This window comes from Lotus japonicus, chromosome 1 (genome assembly GCF_012489685.1).
Source record: "Lotus japonicus ecotype B-129 chromosome 1, LjGifu_v1.2".
Lineage (NCBI taxonomy): Eukaryota > Viridiplantae > Streptophyta > Magnoliopsida > Fabales > Fabaceae > Lotus > Lotus japonicus.
Window position 1 is genome coordinate 57,691,705 of NC_080041.1, and position 23,841 is coordinate 57,715,545.

General features: G+C 38.2%; 1 protein-coding gene across 1 annotated transcript; it reads left to right on the forward strand.

Moving 5' to 3' along the window:
- Positions 1-488: 488 nt before the first annotated feature.
- LOC130732040 (hyoscyamine 6-dioxygenase-like) lies at positions 489-12,795 on the forward strand. The gene is made up of 4 exons (XM_057584171.1): positions 489-811; positions 967-1,217; positions 11,746-12,067; positions 12,462-12,795. Exons 1-4 carry the CDS (start codon positions 593-595, stop codon positions 12,699-12,701), a joined length of 1,032 nt encoding a protein of 343 aa, XP_057440154.1. The 5' UTR covers positions 489-592; the 3' UTR covers positions 12,702-12,795.
- Positions 12,796-23,841: the final 11,046 nt, after the last annotated feature.

Here is a 23,841-nt window from a genome sequence, read left to right on the forward strand (position 1 = left end):
TAGAATATAGTTCTAATTCTGTCTTTATCATTCATTATCAAAGATTTTGTGACCGATTCTCATATTTTGTAGCAAAATTTAAACAGGGTGAGATAAAGTGTATATTTAAGATTAGAATGGAGTGAATTATCATATAGATAAACCTTGAGAAATCGAATATATTTAACTCTTAAATCTAATTAATAGAAGAGTCTACAACTAAAAAACAATACAATTTCAATTAATTATGAGAATTCTAAACATCCCGAAACAAAATGCCAGAATTAATAGTGGTTCTTGCAAATAGTGATTCAATCATTTCATCTTTTTTACAGATAAACAACTCATGATTCCTGTCAAGAAGCAATTTGATTGGTGGGAACAGTGGTTCTTGCATTTGGTCTATATAGTGGTGCTCTCATTAATTATATTATATAGTATTACGTAGCATCTTTACATTGCAAATAAAAAATAAAACAACAATAAAAAGCACAATAAAAAATAAACTGCATAGACTATAAGAAGAGGACACGGAGCTCATGTTTTTCTTCAAATTGAAAGGACAGTGTGCATATATATCTAAATTGAAGTTCAAGATATCTAGTAGTTAGCCATGGAGAGCTTGGATCAGAGGCTTGTGTCAAGCTGGTTTCATGGCCATTCCTCCGTGCCTCCAACTTATGTTCAACCCCTTGAAAGCAGGCCTGGCTGCAGGTTCATGAGCCCTTCATGTATGTCAATTCCTGTTATTGATCTTGGAGATCGACACAATGATCGCGCGGATACCATAAAACACATTTTGAAAGCCTCCGAGCAGTACGGCTTTTTTCAGGTTAATTTTTTTTTCAAAAGCAAAGGATTTATATTCTTCAAAAATTTCCTGAGAACATGATCTCTCTTAAATAAGAAAATAGGCTACGTACAATAAAAGTAAACATGTACTACTCTAGATTAATTGACCAATCCAAATAATTAATTGTGAAGCAGGTGATCAATCATAGAGTTTCCAAGGATTTAGTGGAGGAAACGCTAAACGTTTTTAAAGAATTCCATGCTATGCCTCCAAAGGAAAAGGTAAATGAATGTTCTAAGGATCCAATTGGAAGGTGCAAGATGTATACAAGTAGTGAGAATTATGAGAAAGATGCAATTAAATATTGGAAGGACTCATTAACACACCCTTGTCCTCCTTCGGGGGAATACATGCAGTACTGGCCTGATAAACCAACCAAATACCGGTAAAGCTAGCTTTTCCTTTCATATATAATTCCAAGTCCAATTACTCGTATAGTATACTTTTCTATCTTTTGTAGGTAGTATATATTATTCTTCTCACATTTATTTGCCATTTTTATTTCTTGACACATTTCTTCTGAAGTTTTATGTCAAAATAAATCTAATGCTTTTTTAACTATCGATCCATTCATTGAATTTGTAATTTTTTTAATAAAAAGTTAAAGTTTTTAAAAATAAGGAATTGTTATTCAGATCCTCCCACCCATATTTAGACCGAAGGAAATTTTTGAAACCCGAAATTACCCTTTTCAAACGCACCATTGTAGTGCGTTTCTCTCGCACCTACCCAAGGAGCGACGTAGACGCTCCTTAAACATGCGTTGCAGGCGCATGTTTAAGGTGCGATTAATTAGTGTCAGAGTTGATGTCCCAGTGTCTGACTATACATAGGTGAGACACATATACGCTCTTAGTGAAGTGCGTTAGTCGCGCAGTTACAAAGTGCGTAATATGAGTCGCTCTTTTTAAAGGCTAGCATCACACCCTGAGCGTGCATTGTTGACGCAGTTCCGTAGTGCGAGGTTTTTCATAAACTTGACAGAAACAAGAAATCCAACAGAAACATAAACTTTCACACAACAGAAACAGAAACTAAGATTATATTACATCTGTCATTGATACATTAATAAACTTCAAGTTAAATCTTACATTATAATCTGTCAAAGATACATTACAACTAATATGAAAATTTGCAAACTAATCTTCAGCGAGATTTATGATTCCTCCATCGACCTTATGTATGTCTACATTTGCCTCTCGGGAGAGTTTGTTGAATAGGGCCATGCAATCCAGGTATGGTAGCTGCCAACCACGAGCTTCAAGAGTACAATGATAAATCCATTGTGGATTAACCGTTGGCAAAGGAAAGTCAGTTGAAATAATCACCTACATAATGGTCAATTTTATTGTTAAGTATCTCATAAAGTTCATGTAATGTAAGGTAAATTCATACTAAATGTAATATCGAGCAGTACCTTCACCCAGTGGTTGTTGTTGACAATGAGTAAACATATAATCTGGTGCTCTGGCGGATGTAGCACTGGACCGGTGAGAGGGAAGTAGGTGGCGCACCCCCGATTCGACAAGGTCACGAACACAACCTAGTACATCGTAGCAACAATGTGGCCCATATCCGGCACGGATAACCACTTCTCCGTTGCAAACTCATTTGGAGCAAGATGCAAGGCTTGTAGTACTTTTTCGTAATGTTTGTCGGTGCCATACATACCATGATAAACACCTTGCCGTAATGTAAGCTCATTTATCATGTCTTCTCGGACTTGCTTCCAATTTTGTTCTCCCTTACCCATCAAGGAAGAAATGAATCTATATCCACAATTTCCATCATCTTCAACATTGTGAATGTCAATGACATACTCACGGAGGAATTCGGGCACTTCATGGATGTAGTTGGCCGAGTAAACTTTGTCTTTCGGGTGCTGTGGCGGGAGCTTAGCTGAGTTGCTTGCTATCCTCTTGCTTCTCTTCTTAGGTGCAGATTGCTTCGAAGGAATGCTCTTCCGTTTTGTCGACCGGGTCTTACGCCCCTTGCCTTGTGGAGCTGATGAGTTGCTAGCTTGCTTTGACCCAGCTATTGCATCAACATTCTCCCAAGAACAAGGAATGTGTTTGGTAGAACCCTTAGGTTCATTGGGCCGACCCCTTGTAGGTAACTTGTTTGGAGGAGGACACATAGAAGTCTGATCCGGGTATGCAATCTCCCGAAGCCTCTCTTTGATAGTTTGTCTTCTTGAAACATTAGCTTCTTCAAACATCTTTGCAATGACTTCTAACTCTGTCGCAATGCTCAATCCCAAAACAAGTTGGGATTCATCAGGTGCAGATGTTGATGTAAGCCTCCTCCAATGTTGGTCCACTGCTATCAATGGAATAGTGTTCATCATACCAAGGCGACATGAGCAAGGCAGGCCGTGTGTCCTCCTTATAGTGCAGCCGCATTTTTCAACGCGCGTTTTCTCCTTTGCGATCAACATGAGGGCATATCTTGAGACTACACCACGTAGTTTGTCGTACAACTTGTCCTTTAACGTATGCTCTCTGATGAAGATACTTTCCTGAAAAGCAGCATTAATCCTTGTATGCTGGAGAAGTGTGCACCTATGTATAGCTGCCCAAGCCGCACACATGTCACTCTTGCTATCTTTGATGCACGCTTTCAGTTTTGCGTGTGCACCTTCAACCCTGTGCAAACTTATAACGTGCACATTAATATATACTTAATGAATGTAGCAAACTTATTGAAATGTCAGTGTCTAAGAATGTACCTGTTAGTAGTTGTGTTACCCATGTGCATGTAACGATCAATCGCATACTTCACAAACTTGTGCTTAAACGACAACCAAGTTTCCTTAATGTAATTCATGAGGTCAGAGTGCTCCCCAACAAGTGAACGTAAGAAGTCTATGCCGGCATTAAACTCCTCTGTTGACTCGGTATACATGACTCTATTCCATGCGTCCCCGACATCATCTCACATCTCCTTGTCTTGGATAGTGAGCTTGCACTTTGCCTTCACACACTTAGCAATATGGAATTGGCATAGCAGGTGAGCTGCTGTAGGGAATGTGGGTGTAATTGCGTTCATCAAAGAAGTGTCTTTGTCAGTAACCATGACTTTAGGCATGTCCTCTTCTTTAAGTAGCAACCCCTTTAGTTTTTCAAGTGCCCATGTAACTTCAGGTTCACGTTCAATGCACATGTAGCCAAAATCGATTGTGTATGTGAATCCAATTGATGTCATGTCAACCATCTCCAACAATGGTATCATATACTTGTTGGTCTTGTACATGCTATCAAGCAAGACAACAGTAGGAAATTGGTTGAATAGTTGGATGGAAACTGGATGGGCTAAGAATAAGGACCGGATCACCATGGAACCCTCTTCAGTTCTGGACCAGTGCGTGTACCTATCTTCCTCCAACAACCTCATCAAGTGCTGCATCTCTGACAATTGTCCCTTCTTGGCCCTAATGTGTGCCATCCGCTCATTGTACACTTGCCTTATGGTAGTCACATTCTGAGGGTTGGCATCCTTCAATGCAAGCAACATGTTACCTGGCTTCACTCTATTGTCAACCATTTTAGCAACCATATCATTTTCTTGACTTGTAAGGCGACCGGCATAGGCATGGCCAACCAGAGTCTCGCTGGCTGATGGTTGTGGTCGCCACGTACTACAGTCAACCTCCACAAACCATCTTCTGATGTGTATCTCGACTTGAGCCTGAACGGACAATATCATTTCTTGGTTCTTGTCCCCTTCCGCACAAACACAGGCTTGTATGGTTTGTACTTTCCGCTCATCTCGCACACCAAAGTAGCCACCTGTCTGCCTTTACTCCCACGGCCCTTGCTCCCACAATCAGACCTTTTAATTATGATCACAAACCCATGTTGCTTTCCTACATTCTTAGCCCAATCCAAAAGCTCCCCCCGAGTAGCAAAAACCTACAAAATATTAACACATATGCGCGTCACATATAAATTCAACTTATTGGACATAAACTCACTCATTGGTTATGAAAATACCCTGTCTGTGGTAAATTGTTCTGTGTAGTCTGCTGCAATTGGCACATCATGTATATCTTCTACACTGGCTAATTGCCTTTCTTGTGGCATGTTCACTTCATATGACTCAGGGAGACTCATCCTGAAATGCAAAAGAAAATATGCAAATTGTTTACTGTTTCTGTTACAGGCCAAAAATGTATTAATCGCACGTTGAAAGCGCGTCACACATGCATCTTATAAGTGCGACAGCGACGCGGTTAAACAAGGCGTCTGGATAAATATAACAGATAAACGCACTATTAGTGTGCGTCCCTGTCGCACTCTCAAGGTGCGAACCTGACGCACACAAAGAGTACGGTGCTCACGCTAAATGAGAGTGCGATAGATCTAGATCGGGATTAGAGTGCAGTACCATCACAGATGACGACGACAACGAGGTAGGAGAAGTCGGGTGACAACGATGACCGCGGTGGCGACGTTGGTGATGGTGTTGGGTGAGGACGACGGCGGCGGTGGCGTGGGTGGTGGATGTGGCCGGCAACAATGTGGGAAGTTGTGAGTGGGTTTGGAAGAAGAAAGAGTATGTGGTAAGAGGGGGGTGAAGGGGGGGAGGTTTCAACAAAGCATTAGGAAGAAGGTGAGGATGGAGGGAGGGGTATTTTTCAATTTTTTTTTTCATTAAGGGTATTTTAGGCATTTTCCATATTTTTGGGGGTCTAAATAGGGATGGGGGGTCTGAATGACAATTCCCTTAAAAATATATAGATGAACCACAAGGGTTGGCACAAGTGGTGAATGTGTATTTCCTTAAGAGATTTCACCTAGGCTTCTAGCCCGGGTTCGATCCCCTCTGAGGTAAAAAATAAAACCCTTTGTGACCAGGGACATCACTACCGTAACCCGAGCCAGATTAATCATGTGGGGCCCCTTTCCCCATGGAGACTGGTGGCCAAAGGAGAAAAAAAAAATATATAGATGATTATAAAATATTATGTGACATGTTTAAAATTTTTAATCAAACAATATTTCGTCAAAAAAATAAGTTAAATTCATGTTTTATATTTGTATTTTTTTAACAATAAAATTTATTAATAGCATAGCATATAAAAGTTTGAGAAACCATCATTCTCAATGGATATAAGTATATAACTTAAACATCCAAACTTATATTACCACCTTAAAAATACCCTCAAAAATTGAAGGAAAAGAACAGAACCCCTTTACAAATTAAGAGCAAAGAGACCTACATTCTTCTAAAATAACTGTTACTAAACCCCACCAATCTAACAAGCATAGCCACGAAGACCACAAAAACAAATACCCTTAACACACCTCACCAAATAGCAAAGCATTCACTGATTCACTGTTAATTTTCTTGAAACTGTTTGATCAACCTCATCAGATCCAGAAAAATACAATCCAATTTGCTCTCCCACAGCCAATCTTCGAACTCTTTCTTCCAAGCTGTCAACCTCATTAGAATTCTTTGAAAAATCCAAATTCCATATACGATTGCGATCATCATCTACACTTTTTTCAAATGGATCGAGATGAATTGACATAAGGGCACGATGCATTATCAAATTTTACTTTTCTTCTAGCTCTTCCTATGCCTTTTACTCTTTACATCCACCTATCTTTTTTATTCTTATCAACAGGGCCGGCCCGACATTTTGGAGGCCCTAGGTAAATAATAAAAATTGACCCCTAATAAATTTTTTTAAAAGAACATTATCTATTTAATTTTTTTTAATATTCACTTATCTAGTGAATTAGGTAGAAGAATCTAATAAAACATTCCGCATTCCAATGCTAATTAAACTCTTAATATGACAAATAAATACTCCATCCGTTCCTGATCTTTTGTTGTTTTAACTTTTGGTCTATATTCCAAAACTTTTGTTGTTTTACAAACCTAATGCGTTTTTTCTCAATTTATTTCATGTATACCCTCATTTAATACTATATCTGTCACATATCACCTCTTATTTTCACCAATCAAAATCATAACAAATTTTTTAACCAATAGCTATCATTCTCTTTTTTCACTTTAACTCAACATTAAATAAGGGTATTTATGTCAACAAATATATCAATAATTGCACTCTTAAACAATGTGCATAACCTTAAACAACTAAAGATTAGGAACGGAGGGAGTATCAAGTTACTTGTATCTGCATGCCTCTCTTATTAATTGTGAACACCTCCAATACATAAGTACAGAACTGGTCTTGAATGCAATTACTAATTTTTTTTTTGGGAAAGTTTAATGAGATTTTTTTTGGGCCCTTCTTTTTGAAGGCTCTGGGCTGTGGGTCTGCCTGCACAGGCCCAGGGCCTGCCCTGCTTATCAACCTCTTTTTCTTTAGTACATCGAAAAGATAAATTGCATCCGCTAGAAATTCAACCTGGACCTCTTCTACCCAACTCATATGTCCCCCAGCTCATACTTCTCATGAAAAAACAATATTTTATATTACTTATAAAACAATATTTTCAAATAATCTAATCTTCTTTTTCATTTTATCTATTAAAATAATACTCATACAATTTGCATAATATTACTTGACTTGATACCTGCTATTCTGTTGGATCCGTTTGGGGTTATTATCATTTTGTATCTTTTAACAAAATTTGTGATATAATTTATTTGTTCATGATATCTATTTCAATTTGAATATTTGTCCTTCGAGAGCGATTTGAACTGACAGGTCAATAGTTTCAATTTGAAACCAATTAATTGAGAAGTGATTACATCATCATCACATGACGGGATTGAGTGGATAATATTAAAATGGCCAATAAATTGATGTGGACCAAGAAATTAACCCAGCTCAAACAGATTATATATTTCATTAATGAGCTACTTCTTGATAACGTACGCTACAAGAATTAGCTAAAAAAAAAACTTTCTACCAATCGAACCCTAAAATACATATCTTTTATTTTGGGTAAGCTCCAAGTTGTCCTGTCAAAAAAAAAACCTCCAAGTTGTCTGGTTTGCAATTAATCAATTAAAAGGCACAACGGGTGTCATCCAATGCAAAGTCACCAAGAAAACAGTACAATACATATCAGTAAAGAAACAAGACAAAACAGGGGAGTAGAAGGGGAGAAAACGAAAACGAGACAGAGAGCAACAAGTGAGAAAACAAGGCGAAAAACGGTGAACATCCAGCAAGTGTAGCAGGGTACCACCTTCTCGATCAAGCTGCCAATAAAATCACACCTTCTGGTTTAACAACATAAGGCCAATCGATCAAGTAGTAATAAATAATACACAGAAACATATCAGTCCAACTCCCAGCAAACCGGATGAAAGATTTAGACCACAGATTTGAGACAGAGAATGAGTTGCTCAAGCCATTCATATGGTTAGAAGTCTCACATTAGCTAGAGATAGAGCATAAATATACTTTATAAGGGTAGTCCAAACATTGATCTTGAGCTAGCTTTTGTGGTTGAGTATATATAGGTCTCCCAATTTTTAATACATACAGAGAAAAATGACAGCCTTTTACCTTCCCTCTAAGCCAATGCCATGCTCTGATTGGAGCACTCCAGCAAGTCCGGTCCTTCTCGCGCAACAGCTCCATTAAAAATAACTTGATTCCTATGCATCCAAAGGGTCCACGCAATTGCAAACCAGACAACTTGGAGCATCAAATTCTGCTGTGAGTTTAATATACTACTAGAGTGTTGCAACATATGTGAATTGCAATCCATCGGAAGCGATGTGAGCCACTCCAATCATTTGTAGCCATCTCATCCAAACTTCTGCAGCTACCAGACAATTTAATCAGCCGATTGTATAGAGTTTCTTCAACCTGAATACAGATTGGGCAGCGAGCATCTTCAACTCATGTGGTGATACTCAGAGTAAATAATATAGTTTAAATTAGAGTAAAATGTATAACACAGAGAATATCACATTTATTCTCCAGAAACATAAAATAAAACACCTATCATGCTTATAATATATAAATATAATTTTCAACTTTGATTTCCCAACTTTATATGCATAGCACAACGGATTTATTTCAACTCCCAAAATATAACATAATCCAAAAATAAATAAAGAGAATTCATAAAATAACTCTTAACATCAAAGTACAAAACTAAGTGTTTCTCCGTGTTACATAATAGAGCATGACTCCCTTAACTAAACCATAAATGAAAGACTAACTCCTCCAACTAACCCTTGCGAGAAGCTCCACTAACCTCGGTACCTGAGCGATGTCGCATAGAACATCATTCTAACAAAAGGGTGAGAACTCATATCATATGGATAAACATAATAATAAATAATGTAAAAACTTATCTATGTTCCACATTAATTATTCACACTTCACTAATAAATAATAAATTATGTAATTTAATATAATCAATCAATCTCACAGTTATGACAATAATCCATAATTCATAGCATCCAGTAAGCAAATATTATTGTCTCCAATTACCACAACATCAAATCTCAAAAAATCTCAATTATCATTAATTAGCATCAACAACTCCCCAACACATATGACTCAAGTGAGACCCGCGCAAATGCCTTTGGTACCAAAGTTGTTATCCTTAGCGGTATCACTGTGTCCACTCCAGACAGATAACCACCAGTAAAGCCCTAGCTCTAGGCTTTCAAAACCACTCCAATTTTGGGACAAGTCACTAGCCTCCACGAGAACTAGCAAACATTGCCTCTTGACAACTATGCAGTGTATTGTGCAAAACTCAACTAACATATGCATATTCAGACCATCTCCAATTCTTAATTTTTTAGCATATTCATCACAAGTTCAACAATACGAAATCATCACCAATTTCACAAAACATAGCTTTCATGTTATCAATTACACAATTCGCAGTCACAGTAACTTAGCAACTCAACACATAACATCAATTCAGAAAAACAACACCAAAATAATAAACTATTAAACAGATATAAATTAAATATAATTCATATTGAACAGGTTCTGAAATTAATTATACAAAACTGGATTTTCTCTCAATTTTCCACAAACTCGCGACATGCTCGCCATCTCGCGACATCTTGCGATATCTCCCTACGCAACTAGCCATGTCGCGACATCTCGCGACATCTCCCTGCACAACTCGCGATGTGCGAAATCTTGCGACATCTCCCTGTGCAACTCGCCAGGTCGCGACATCTCTCTGCGCAACTTTGGCGAATTTTTAAATAAATCAAATACACTATGAAAAATCCAATATTCTTATCATGGTTCCTTACACACGTTTTGTAAATCTCTGTAAGTCTAAATTCAAAGTAAAGAATTCAGGAAAGATCTAACACTAATAGTAGTTCGTGAGAAATGGGACAGCTTAACCTATCATCACTAAATGACATATAACTCGAGCTACAGACGTTGGAATGACGTGATACCAGCGACAAAAGTTTTATAACAGATAGGGCTACAACTTTTATGAATACTACTTCTTCATATTCGGTCATTAATACAGCTCGAAATAGGGTTCAAGAGCTCGTAAATTTCTGCAGCCTCATGCGCGGCTCGCTACCCCCTCTCTTCCACCCACAATTCATAACCCTAAATTCAACTATCCACCTTCAGTTTAGAAAAAACTGCATCCTAGGGTTCCTAAATCAGGCTTTCTATCATTATCCACTATCATACCAATCCAAAAAACATGATCTCTTGAAGATCAAATTCAACGTTTTCTTCTCTTTTCCCCCATTCTCTCTTTCACGCTTCTTTTCTTCTACTCTGCTAACTCCTCCAATTCTCAAATTCTGATTTCTCTCTTTCTATTTCACTCCTAACCCTAAAATAGTCTTATAATGGGCCCCACTCCCAACTACTCACTTAATTATCTAATAAAATCACTTAATTACCTTATTATATAATAAAATCTCATAATCACCTTATTATATGGTAAAATCACTTATTTATTCAAATCACTATACAACCTAATAATAATTAAAATAAATTAATAAATATTCTACTAATAGGAAAATGGAGTGTTACACTTCCCCTTTTTTCTATCTTTAATGTTAATAGTTTCTTTGGCTGTTTCAAAAAAAACCTCATGTGGTGATACAAATTAGCCCTTGAAGGTAAACGATTTAGCTAGAATCACCTTCCACAAGAACACAGAAATGTTCCATGGAACACGAGGGCCCCAAACAACGTGAAAGATTGGATCCGCGGTACCATGTAGAGGTTCCTGCAGTTAGGGTCGTGTACAGACATTTTGGAGCCTAAGGCAAAAATGTTAAAGGGGTCATTTTTATACAAAAATTTTAAAAAAACTTAGTATATTATATAAAATATAACTTTTTATATTAATCTTCTAGCTTTTCGCTTTCAATAGATAAAAGAGCTAACCATTCAATCTTTCTTGTAACATGGTTGACCCTAGATATGATTTAATTTAAGCAATTTTAATTTTGAGAAACTTCTTTCAGCCGTTGCAACTGTTACAGGGATTGTCAATAAAATTCTATAAGAAATACAAGCATTTGGAAAAGAATCTAAATTTTTAATATAACTCAATACTTCTATTGGTATCAGAACGTTTGTCGTCTAAACCAGGGATAGATCGAAAGATTTAGATATCGGAACGTTTGTTGTCTATATATAGCCTAAATGGTACTTGATGGATGGAAATTTACTTAATTACTGGTATGGATAACCTAAATGATACTTGATGGATACTCTAAACCCTAAACCCTAAACCCTAAACCCTAAATATTTACTTAATTACTGGTATGGATAGTCTAAATGGTACTTGATGGATGAAAATTTGTCAAGTCCTGGGTTCAAATCCTACTCGTATCTAGATACCAAAAAGACATCCGAGTTAATTTACTCAATATTTACTTTTTAGACATCTCTATCACAAATGAGGTGACTTATATACACTGCTAATTAATTATCAATGTTTTCGTTTGGAATTCTTTAGTGAGGTGGTTGGAAAATATACACAAGAAATGAGGAAACTTGGACATGAGATTTTGGAGCTATTAAGTGAAGGATTAGGGCTTGATCCAAGTTATTTCCACGGTAAACTTAGTAAAAACCCGCAAGTGCTACAACATCACTACCCTCCATGCCCTGAGCCAAGCTTAACCTTGGGCATAGCCAAGCACCGTGACACTTCCATTATCACCATTCTACTTCAAGAGCAAGACGTGCAGGGACTTCAAGTCCTCAAGGATGGAGAATGGCTTCGAGTTGACCCTATTCCCAACGCTTTTGTGGTTAACATTGGTCTACTCTTGCAGGTAAATTTTGTAGTTTCAACAAAGTACTCAAATCATATATAGATATCAATTATTTACTTTTTTCTGATTTTTGTTTGGCATATCTAGTTTACCATTCAGATGCTGATTGTTCTGAATTCAAAATATAGTCATAATTAAAATTCTTAATCTCTTCCCTCGAGTTTATTGTGTGGGGATCGAAACTGATTGAGAGTTATTCTCGCACACTCTGTCAAAGTTACATACTGAGTGGTGTTCAGCAATATATTAGTAGTTAACATTACGATTACACGTTAAAAATTAAAGAAAGATATTCATATTTTAATTTCAAGTTAATTAAGGTTATTTCTTTATTTGGAGTAACTTAATCAATTAGCTCAATTTCTTATTAAGTGATACTCTCTGACTCTTTTAGGTAATCAGTAATGGAAGGCTTGTCGGTGCGGAACACCGGGTTGTGACAAATTCGACCATGGCACGCACAAGTGTTGCTTATTTCATCTATCCATCACTAAAAACCATCATAGAACCTGCACAATGTTTGCTGAATAATGGAACCACTTTGCCAATGTACAAATCCATGCCATTTGGAGAGTTTCGTACAAGCTTCTTAGCCAAGTTCCCCAAGTTTGAAGAAGAATTGCGGTTTAAATAGAAAAATGTAAATGATGCAAGATAAGACAAACTTGTGGATTATGAACGTGTAAAGTTCAAACTAGCTATAAGATAAACTAGTGTACTCGTGTGAAGCACGAAGGCTTTATTAACGATTGAGAGAGAAATCAATCCACTCAAGAAAAAAATTGCTTATAAAACTTTTGAATCATTTTAAAACTTATAACTGCAATTGAAATAAACCAAATATTAAAGTTATGGTGTCAAAATAAATAGTGATTACAAATTTTAGTAGACATACTTCATGTGAGATAAGTATGAAAAGATATTTTAGTAATTTTATTTAAAATGTCCATTTCACATACGATATCTGTTGGTAACATGACGGGGCTATAACTAAAAAAAAGAAGGCTTAATTCCAGTTTGAGCCCCTGAAGTTTTAGAAATGTGCGATTTGCATCCCCCGTGTTTAAAACGTGCGGTCAAGCTCTCTGGCGTTTCTAAAACGTGCGATCGAAGCCCTTCCGTCCATATCCTTTTGGTTCCGTCTGTTGACCAAACGAAGTTGCTTCCACGTGCAATATAACGAGCGAATTTATCCACTACATCTTCTCCTTTAGATCTGAATCTTCTATTCTCCATTACAAAACCCACATCTATAAAATCGACATCAATATTTTCTGTTCAAATCCCTAAATCCCAACTCTCACAACTTCAGTGAGGACATCATCCTTAAACATGTAGAACGCCACTCCCAGTATGCTCACAAGGAACGCTATCACCTCCTGCAAATCCCCTAGTTCCACTCTCCTTTCTGGGTTTCGTTGCTTTGATGATTTAAGGGTTTTCTGGGTAGTAACTGATGGCTTGCTGCAGATCTGGATGTGGCTTTGAGGTTTTGCAATGGCCACGAATTTTAGCCAGAGAGGGCAACGATGATTCCGAAAGATGAATGGGCGGCTAAATCTGATGAGATGAAAAGGGCTTATCCCTCTCTAAATTTTTTGGGGTTTTACCTCCTCCCATCTTCTTGGATTTCTGGTTTCTTGCATTATTCATGTGTTTTTTGTTTGTGCTGGATCTGCTTTTTCATGAAAGTTGGAGAGAAATATGTGTTTGAAAGTGAAAGATGAAATAGGGAGAAAATTGTTATTACTATTCTTGATAAAGGTGTTGTTTTGTTAACGAACATGAATTGAAGATTCAATTTTTTTTCTTGAATTGTTGTTGATTTAAATATGTTTTAGGTTGTGTTACTTTGATAATGAATGATTTGTTTTCATTCAAGATAATGATATTTTTTTTCTGAAAGAAATTAATGATTTTTTTTTGTTACAATCTGTTAAAGATTTATTTTTTGAAATTCTATTTTTAAACATTAGGGAGGCAATTGCACAAAGATGAAAAAGATCAGGGAGTAAATTCGCTCGTTTTATTACACGTGGATGCAGCTCCGTTTGGTCAACAAACGAAACCAAACGGATATGGACGAAAGGGCTTCGATCGCACGTTTTAGAAATGTAAGACCCAAGTTTTTAAGTTTAGAATAAGTGGAAGAGATTTCCATTTAAGACTAGGCGTAATGTATCGTGAAGGAAAACCTGAACAAGAGTTTATTGAATGGAATAAATTTATGAAGGAGGAAGTTCAAGAAAAGTCTAAGGATTGTATCGAAGTCGATAAAAGTTATAGCACGACTAATATACGCTTAAACCTAGGGCAGAAACACTAGTAAATAGCTAGTTTACACTTAGAAATACGATGGGAACTAATTCCAAAAATCTTTAGAGAAATGTTAGAACTTCTCTTAATCCGTATATGACAATCAATTCAAGGCGAAACTCTAAGATGTACGAACGTCCGATTCCAATCCTCGGAGGTTTACCGAAACTAAAACCCTGATAGTTCAAGCAACCTAAAATCAACCGACGATGAAGACTTTTTCTATTCGGAGCTTCAAATGAAGATTCCACACGCGTACACCTATTTCTCTTGATGTTTTCAATCTTTCTTCAGAAGGAAGTTTTCTATTCTGACATCCACTGCAAAAAGTAACTTATCGGGTAAAATAGTTTTACACCGACTTTGTATTAGTCACCTAAAATACAAGGAGACCTCTTTTAGTTTTGGAATTCTGTCGCCAAAACCTATCTTAGAATTCACGGAGAATGAAGCCGGAAAAATCGGAATCGCGAAACTTTCATTTTCCCGCGTTTTTCCATCCTCTATATATAGCCAAGAAATGAGAAAAAATGGCAAAACTTCACCATTTTCTCTCTCAAGGCCGCGAGCTTCACAAGAGGAGGAGGAAGAAGAGATTTTCTTCATTTCTTGCTTGATCGTTGATTCAACAGTTGCTACTTGAAGGTATCGAGGTATAGTCGCTAATCCTTACCTCTAATCGTCTTTTCCGTAGCTTTTCACTATGTCTTTCTGTGCTCTTAGTTTTGAGGTTTTTGCAAAACTATCTAGATAATTCCATTTTTCTATCTAAACATCTTCCCTACGTGCTCTTGAGCGTGTTTAGCGAATAATATTACGCCGATTCTCGAAAAACTACCGTCGAGTTTCAATTCTGCTTCAAATACCCATTTTTGGACAAAGTTTCGTCCTTTGGGCTGAAAACTATCGCCTTAGCTTAGTGCTAGTAGGATTAGTCGTCATAAACGTCGTTGGTGACGTCCCCATCCAATTTGCTTTATGACATTTCAGTTTTGAAATTCTGAGCTAAAAATATTGACCAAAATACCCCTGCGACAGTTTTCGATCCGATAATTTTTCCGAGTTTAGAATACCCTTAGTTACGACTAATGATAACTTAGGAACCAAGTTTGATCGAAGAAAAATCGACCCACACAATTACCAATTGTGGCCGAGAGCTACCCTAGGAGGAGGAAGAAAATTTCTTTTTCAAAAAACTTGTCCTTTCGCGCTAGATTATCGTACCTCGGAGTATAAGCTACTTCGTGTAACCTTAGTGAGTATTGATTGATGAGTTTCTGATAGATTCTGATGGAATTATGTGGTTTTTACTCTAAAGGTTCTTTTGAAGAACTTCCTGAAGATCAAGGAGCTGATTGTGTAGGAGCATTCGAAGAGAATCCTGGAGAATTTACAGGTGAGGGCTACTCACTGAATCCTTAGTTAATGATTAGGTGTCGATGCTTTCGACTTGATTTACTGTTTATGCACTTGTTTGTGTTTGACTGGAAAAATGTTTTCTGAGGCTTCGGCTGACAATGTAGATGATTCATCTACTGACTGTTTTTGATAGTGAATTACATGGTACGTGCTAAATGGTTAATCTAGGATGTGTGATACTTGCTTATATGCTAAGTGCTAAGTGGTTATGTTAGGTTGTGTTGAGATATATGACATGTTGGTTGATTATGCTGATTTAACTATGCCTTTTCATATATACTGTGGTACTGAGGAGTGAGAATAACGGGCAAGTCATGTCGATTTTTATGAGAGTTTTGAGGAAGTTTGACAGGACGAACGGAGTTCGGGCCTTGTTCTTGTTTTAGTGGATCGAGACATTCTCTGGGAATTATTTGGGGTTATGGGATCTTGAAAACTCATAAGATTTGCAATAAGACTAAATGGAATTTATTTTGTAAGGAAAAATCATAAGACATTAAACAACCTCTAAATCTTTAAATAATGATGACAATCTCGAAGGAAAGCCTATGAGCCAAATCTTAGTTTTGGGAAAAGGAGAAGTGTCGTCGGATCCAAGTGTTGAGAAAACTGATAAGTTCTGAGTATGTTGATACTCTTGTGCTCGAGAAGCATGTTGTGTTGTTGGGCTATCTGAGAGATAAGCCGGGAAACAGGTAGTTTCCGAGTATGTTGATACTCTTTGCTCGTTGAGCAGTTTTGACCATCGGGTGGAGATGAGTCGGATGATTTGGAGATCATCATGAGATATTATGTTTGTAAAGAATTGTCTTTTGTCGCAGAATCGACCTTTACCTTAGGGTATGTTTTTAGAGACAACAAGATAGCTAGAACACGTGGCGACGTGTCGAGAGAGGTCGGAGACGTTGTTTGGCTAATCATTTTTGAATTCATGCACCATTAATGAGGTATTAACACGGGACGGACTCCGGACCTCGGTGGATTCCAAAATGGTCATAAGACCTGGATTTCCGCGTAAGAGCGTTATTAGGCGACTCTTAGTAGCAGACCGAAATGGCAGACCTTCGGGTTTACTGCTGATCTGGCTACCTTTGTGTGGTGTAAGAGGCACGCGGGCCGAAATGGTCCCACCGTGGCTGGTGTTAGGGCTGATCCGTTGATGTCCATCCTTTCCGGAATGCATTTGGTTAACTGGGTTAACCGGCATCTGCATTTCATGCAACATGCATACTGACTTAGTTGCTGAGTGTGATTGATAATTGTTAATCTTATCTGATGCATGCTATTTGTTATTACTGTCGTTTATATTCATTGTGGAATATGCAACCCTAGGATGTTATCTTTAACTTATAAGCCTAAGCGGCTATCTCTTATCTGTACCTATTGGGATTATTAATTACATAATTCTTTGGAGTTGACCCTCGCGTTTTCTGTGTGTGCTTTGGCGGACTACGCCCTTTGTCACATGTCCATGGCGGACTGGGTCACGATGGTTCACCCTTCGGAGGGAACTAGGTTTGAGATGCTGGAACAGGAGCGCATCGCGGTAGCAAGAGGAGGACGGATGGTGTACATAGACTTGGTCGTTCTGGATTCAGATTCGGACGACGATCATGCTAGCATATAGTTTCGAGTGCTGGTGTGAGCTCCTCGAGATAGGATTAGTGTAGGAGTAGAGTCTTAGCTCTGACCGTCATTGTTTTCTTTGGGGACAGGTAGTTTTCCGCCTATAGCTTTTTTTGTGGTTTCTGTACGGGAATCACAGAGAGTTGGTTGGGCTAGGAGGTCTTGTTTTAGGCCATCTGGGCTGACTTATTCTCATTTTTGAAGGTTGTGTTGCGGACACTTAACCTTTACTTTTGGTCTGTACATATTGCCTACGGGCGTTACTTTTCTTACTTCCCGTCACTGGAGGTTTACTCGTGACGTGGTTTGCTACTTACATCGGGGGCTGTAATTTATATTGTATATTAGTTCTGTTATCTTTCGTTTTAGAATTTTATTTCTTTCAGTTTATGATTCTATTATGGAAAAAAAACTTTCACGTTTTTCCGCATTAAGTTTCTTTTTGGTTACTAAAGTGACGCCACCGAAATCGGGGTGTTACAAGAAACGTCAGGGAGCTTGACCGTACGTTTTAAACACGGGGGACGCAAATCGCACATTTCTAAAACATTAGGGACCCAAAATGGAATTAAGCCAAAAAAAAAAAAAAACTAAGCACCCTGCTCTGACGACCAAGAGGACAAATCCTCATTGTTATCTAACCTATGGAAGCCATGGCAACCGCCAAAAGGGAAGAGAAAACATTGACTTTAAAAAGAAGAAGCAATGTCACACTAGCAAACCGATCTGCCACCAAATTAAATTCTCTAGTCAGATAAAAACTAAGCACCCTGCTCTGACGACCAAGAGGACAAATCCTCACTGTTATCTAACCTATGAAAGCCATGGCAACCGCCAAAAGGGAAGAGAAAATATTGACTTTAAAAAGAAGAAGCAATGTCACATGCACTAGCGAACCGATCTGCCACAAAATTAAATTCTCTAGTCAGATAAGAGAACTTTATACCTCCACGGATTGCAACATCGTAACCAATATGACCAATAATATAAGTTGCTTGTCACGAAAACTGATGAACAATCTGCAAATGCACAGATTTCACCCGATTTAAATATCGAATCCACATGGATTGTGAGTGACAGTCCTTGGTTTAAGCCTAAAGTTTGAAAGTTCAAAAAGTGAATAATACTCAATTTTGATTTGGTTTCTTTGTAACAAAGCATTGTCGAAGTAGCAATGATAATAACGCGAGGAAATAACATGGACAAAAGCACTTTGGGATTTCGTTCAACTAATTCATTTTAGTAAACCTATCCTATGCACATGTATTCATGAGTTTCTTTTTTATGTTATAGCCTAAGCAACTACCTATCGATGTCTCGCATAGATAATTCTTTCAAACCGAAAGATAAACCCAATTCCTTGCATACTTAAACGTTTGTTTGAAGCATAAAGGAGACAATGTTCAGGCCAACAAACCTCAACCATTCCTCTATTCCTAGCAGCAAGTATAGAAGAGGTAATCCCAAAACAAGTCCCTAAAATATAATACAACTTATGTTCTGATTATAGATTAGCATAAACCAAGCGTGCACTCAAGCTTAAAGATAAAAATAGAAATGGGATTCAAAGATAGACTCAAAGACTCATGCATAGAGATAATAGGAATTACAACTAAGACTTCATAGTATCACTTGAACCCAAAGCAAAAAGAAAACTGGCCTCTCATGGCTAGAGAATCCATACAAGAAATGTATAGAAACCTCAAGAATGCTCCTCAGCTTCTAAACTTGGACAAATTGTAAAAATGACAAAAGGTTCTTAAAAGCCTCCTCAAAGAAAATAAGAAAATCATATTTATAGACAAATCTGGCGAGCCTATGCACTCAAGCGCCAGTGTGGCATGCTTGAGCGCCGATTGTTCCATCTCAAACCAAAAAGCTATTGTAGGCACTGGCGCTCGAGCGGTAATTCTCCATGCTCGAGCACCAATTCCAAATCTTCCAACCTTCAAGCTTCTGTTGGTTGTGGTGCTTAGGCGCTATTTGTCGGCGCTTGAGCGCCAATTGCACGCTAGAAAGCCTCCGAAAATTTCACTTAACTCCACTACAATGCAAACTTCAAAGCTCCAAACTCTTGTTCTTTTCTTTCATTAGTTTCGAACCTTGTTACTTATACCACAATCTTAAGAAAATATCGAGAATATCAAGAATTATATTACCGAAGAGACCTTAGACACATGACAAATGCTAAAAGACCCAAAACTATACTATAATACGAAAAAGGTCCCTATAAAACCATGAAACTACTAAACCGATGCAAAAAACAAAAATAAAGATAAAAATGCATGAAAATGTATGAAACACTACATGAGACAAAGAAAAAGACTCAAAATAAACAAAGAAATGACCTGAGAAACTAGGACAAATAGAGGGTCATCACACCACTATACTCAACGACAGCTCGCCCTCGAGTGTAAACACAACTCGCTTGCCCTCAAGCCAAAGAATTGCTCCCTAAACACTTGCTAAACAAGGAATACTTCAGAAAAATGGGGGATCACACAATTGCAGAAGGTTCCAAAAGAAAGATATAACAACCAACTTCATGCAACTCTCAGACAGAGAATAATTATAGTCCACTATGAGAAACATTTAGAACTGATATCCTAGCATGGGACACATTTTTAGTGTATTGAGTACATAAACAATTCATAGGTTCAGGGCATCATTCACTCACAAGCAATAAAGATTGATCATGCATTTTCATTGAGACTTCCAAAGGGTTGTAATGTTGGCTAGGTAAAGCACAAGGTAGGTGGTGCCTAAGGAAGACTAAGGCTGCCAAAGATTGAGTGTGATCCTACTTGAAAACCGGAGCTTTAAACAATTAATTTCTTAGCACACAAGTCTCTTATCCCATTTTATTCCAACAATTTTTTACTTTTCTTTCTTTTTGAAACTCCAATTTTGACATGGAGGTTTTTCTTTTTCTTCTAACACTTAGGGCAAGAGACACTTTTTAATTTTCATAACCAGCTCCACTAAAATGCAAGGACCACAAATCCCCAAATTTCAACCACTCAACCAGCCCAAACATTAAAACTAACAAAGAAATCTTCACACAGGCTCAAATGGGTCAACTAGGGACAAGTATACAAGCCAACAAACTTTGAAGCTCAAACAAAACCTACTAGTCCCAAGAATGCAAATGTCACTAAGCATGCAGAAAGTGAATTCAACACAGAACCGAGAAATGTAAGTGAGTCAGGATCCTCCAGGGAATTTATAAAGTGAAGGGTCAAAGATAGACCCATGTGGACTCACATCGTTTTACATCCTCAAGAGACACTTAGAAGACTGAAGTCTCCTTCTCTCTTCCCCAAACATACAATCACTCCCCCAAAAACAACACAAGTATCTTGAAATAAAACATTTTCAAAACAAACAACAATTTAGGGAGCAAAACATAGGGAACTATCATGTAGTATAGGCAAGTATTGACCCAACAAGACTCTATAAACAACAATGCATGATCAAAGAAAAACAAAAAAACTATAAAAGAAAAATATGCTAAAAATGCATGAACTATCCTAAAGGTAATAGGGGTACCTCAATACCATCACACCATGGGGTCATTGTCATCCCCATCAACACCATAATCTAGTGCCACTCCAGCATCATGAGCAATGCTCAAATCCACCATACCCTGCTCCAAATTGTTGAAATCCAATGGGCCTTGATAAGCGGGATGAGTGGTTCTTTCGCCTCTCCAATAGAGATCAAGATCTCTATGAAGACGATGTTGCCTCAAGAAGATGTGCCCAAAGGTAGCCTACAACTAAGTCGAAGAAGGCTCAGCACGTGGCTGCGGTGATGTCATCACCTCATCAGCTACAACATTCTCTTCAGCTACACCCTCTAGCTCTTCCTACTCTTACTCATTATCGGATTGTGGCATCCTAGCCATCCAAGAATTATACAATCTTGTCTCCTCGGGCTTTGAGAGTTGAGGTGCTATCGTCAACCTCTTCTCAATGACATAAATAGGCTTTCTAGCCGCTTCCCTAGTTACATTGATCAAGGAAGTGATCAAATGAGGGTAGATGAGTCGAGGCGTGTCACCACCCATGTTGTAGTGGGAATAAATTCTGAAAGCTATGATCCTCGCCAAATCCATTGAGTAGCCTCTAACTATGCAGTAAATTACCACCAAAGCTAGCCACCTCACTTCAAATTTGTGGGAGCTAGGAATCAAAGTATCCTGCACAAACTGTGCCCAAACTCTAGCCAGAGGAGTCATGTCCTTCCTCAACAAAAACTTGACTTCAACATCCTCGTCTAATTCCCAATTTCCCCTAGGCCTAACCAGCACATGCTTCATGTCTTCCAGAAATTCCGGTGACGAGTCATCAATCAAATCATGGTATGTGACCTTTTTGGGGAAAAGGGCCTTCTCCTCATCCTCCGTGAGGAGTCCCAAGTAAGCCCTGATGTCCACCGCGTGGTACTCGATTTCATCCCCCCAAAACAAAGAAGTGTAGGTTGGGGGGGGGGGGGGGGTTTGGCTTGTGCTCTTGGTCATCACAATAGGTGTTGGCATAGAACTCCTTAACCATGACTTCACAAGCTAGAGGGACGGTGTTGACCCATTCACCCCATCTCTTAGTCTCCATGGCTAGTTGCACTCCAAGGGTGTCTCTCCTCCCTTCCCAGTAAAAGACTCCCCGCTCCTTGACACAATCCTTATGTGCTAGGAATGAATTGTAAAATTCCTCCTTTTTTGAGAAGAGGAAACGGGTGCGGTCCTAGCTCCAAAAAGAAGAGGAAGATGTGGCTCTCGCTGCGGTCCTTGACCACTTAACAGACATCTGGAAAATTAACACAACCACAAGCCACAAAAACACAACAAGGTTAGTTATAAACAAAAATAAAAGACCTGGAAGGGAAAAACTTCCTCACACTAACTTATTCACAAACCAAAATTCAACCACCTAAGAGCACTCAGACAAATTTTCAAGAGACTTTGGCAAATTGAGAGAAACAACCACAAGCACAATGTCACAAAATCAACCAGAAAGCTCGTTGAGGCATTCTAACAAACACCTAGAAGGAAAAAACGGAACTAGTTATATTAACAAGAATCTACTCTACCCAGACCCAAAATTCAACTCACACTAACTAAAAAAATCATCGTTAGAGTTAGGTTGTAACAAAGAATCGAAAACTAAAAACCTTACCTTGTCCTTACCAACTCTGAGAGTGAGCTGACTCCGATCAACATCAATCTTAGCCCTTCCAGTGGCTAAGAATGGTCGACAAAGAATGAGAGGAATCTTTGCATCTTCCTCCATGTCCAACACTACAAAGTCCACTGGAAACACATACTTATCCACCTTCACCTTCACATCTTCTACGATCCTGTAAGGTGTTTTCACAAATCTATCTGCCATTTGAATGGAGAGCATAGTCGGAGTGACCTCTACTAGATTCAGCCTGTTAAACATACTAAGCGGGATCAAGTTGATGCTTGCTCCAAAGTCATACAACTCCTCTTCTTCCGTCAACCCCACAAGCTCCACCAGAATACTACCAGGATCTCCTCTTCTTAGGCATTTTCCTTTGCAAGATTACACTACACTCTTCATTTAATTCAACCGTCTCATCAACCCTTCTCAACTTCCTTCTCTTATTCAAAATGTCCTTTATGAACTTAGCATAGATTGACATTTATTCCAAACCCTCAGAAAACGGAATGTTAACATGAAGTTTCTTGAAAACATCCAGAAATTTTGAGAACTTTTTATCCAATTTCTTCTTAGCTAATGCCTTAGGGAATGAAACCTTGCTAAGTTCAGGAATATGAACACTTTCTACTCTATTTTTAATAGGATCATTCACTTCCTTCTAAACTATTTCCCCATTTTTTTCTCCCTCAATCTTGTTCTCTACCTCTCTCAACATTCTACCACTTCTTGTAGTAATAGCAGAGGCATTTTCTTGGTTAGGATTAGGAACAATATCAGAAGGGAATTTACTTTGAGGTCTCTCGGCTATTTGCTTGGCAAGGTGGGCAAATTGATTCTCTAAGTTCTTGATAGCTACCTCTTGGTTCTTGTAATTGTTCTCCATCCGGTTGATGAAGCTTTCAACTAACTCTTCCAAGCTCTTCTTTCCACCACCATCTCCACCAACTTGCTCTTGGACTTGTTGAAGTTGTCTAGAAGTTTGGCCTTGGAAACCTTGATTGGGGAATTGCCTTTGAAAGTTTCCCCCCAGTCCATTGTTTCCTTGCCTCCAAGAGAAGTTGGGGTGGTTTCTCCATCCCGAATTGTAGGTGTTAGAGAATGGGTCATTCCTAATTTGACCCACAGCTTTAACTTCTTCATCACCTCTAGTCTCAATACAAACATCACTATCATGAGGCCCTCCACAAGTCACAAACTCCACCTTGGCTACTCTAGCACCGACCACTT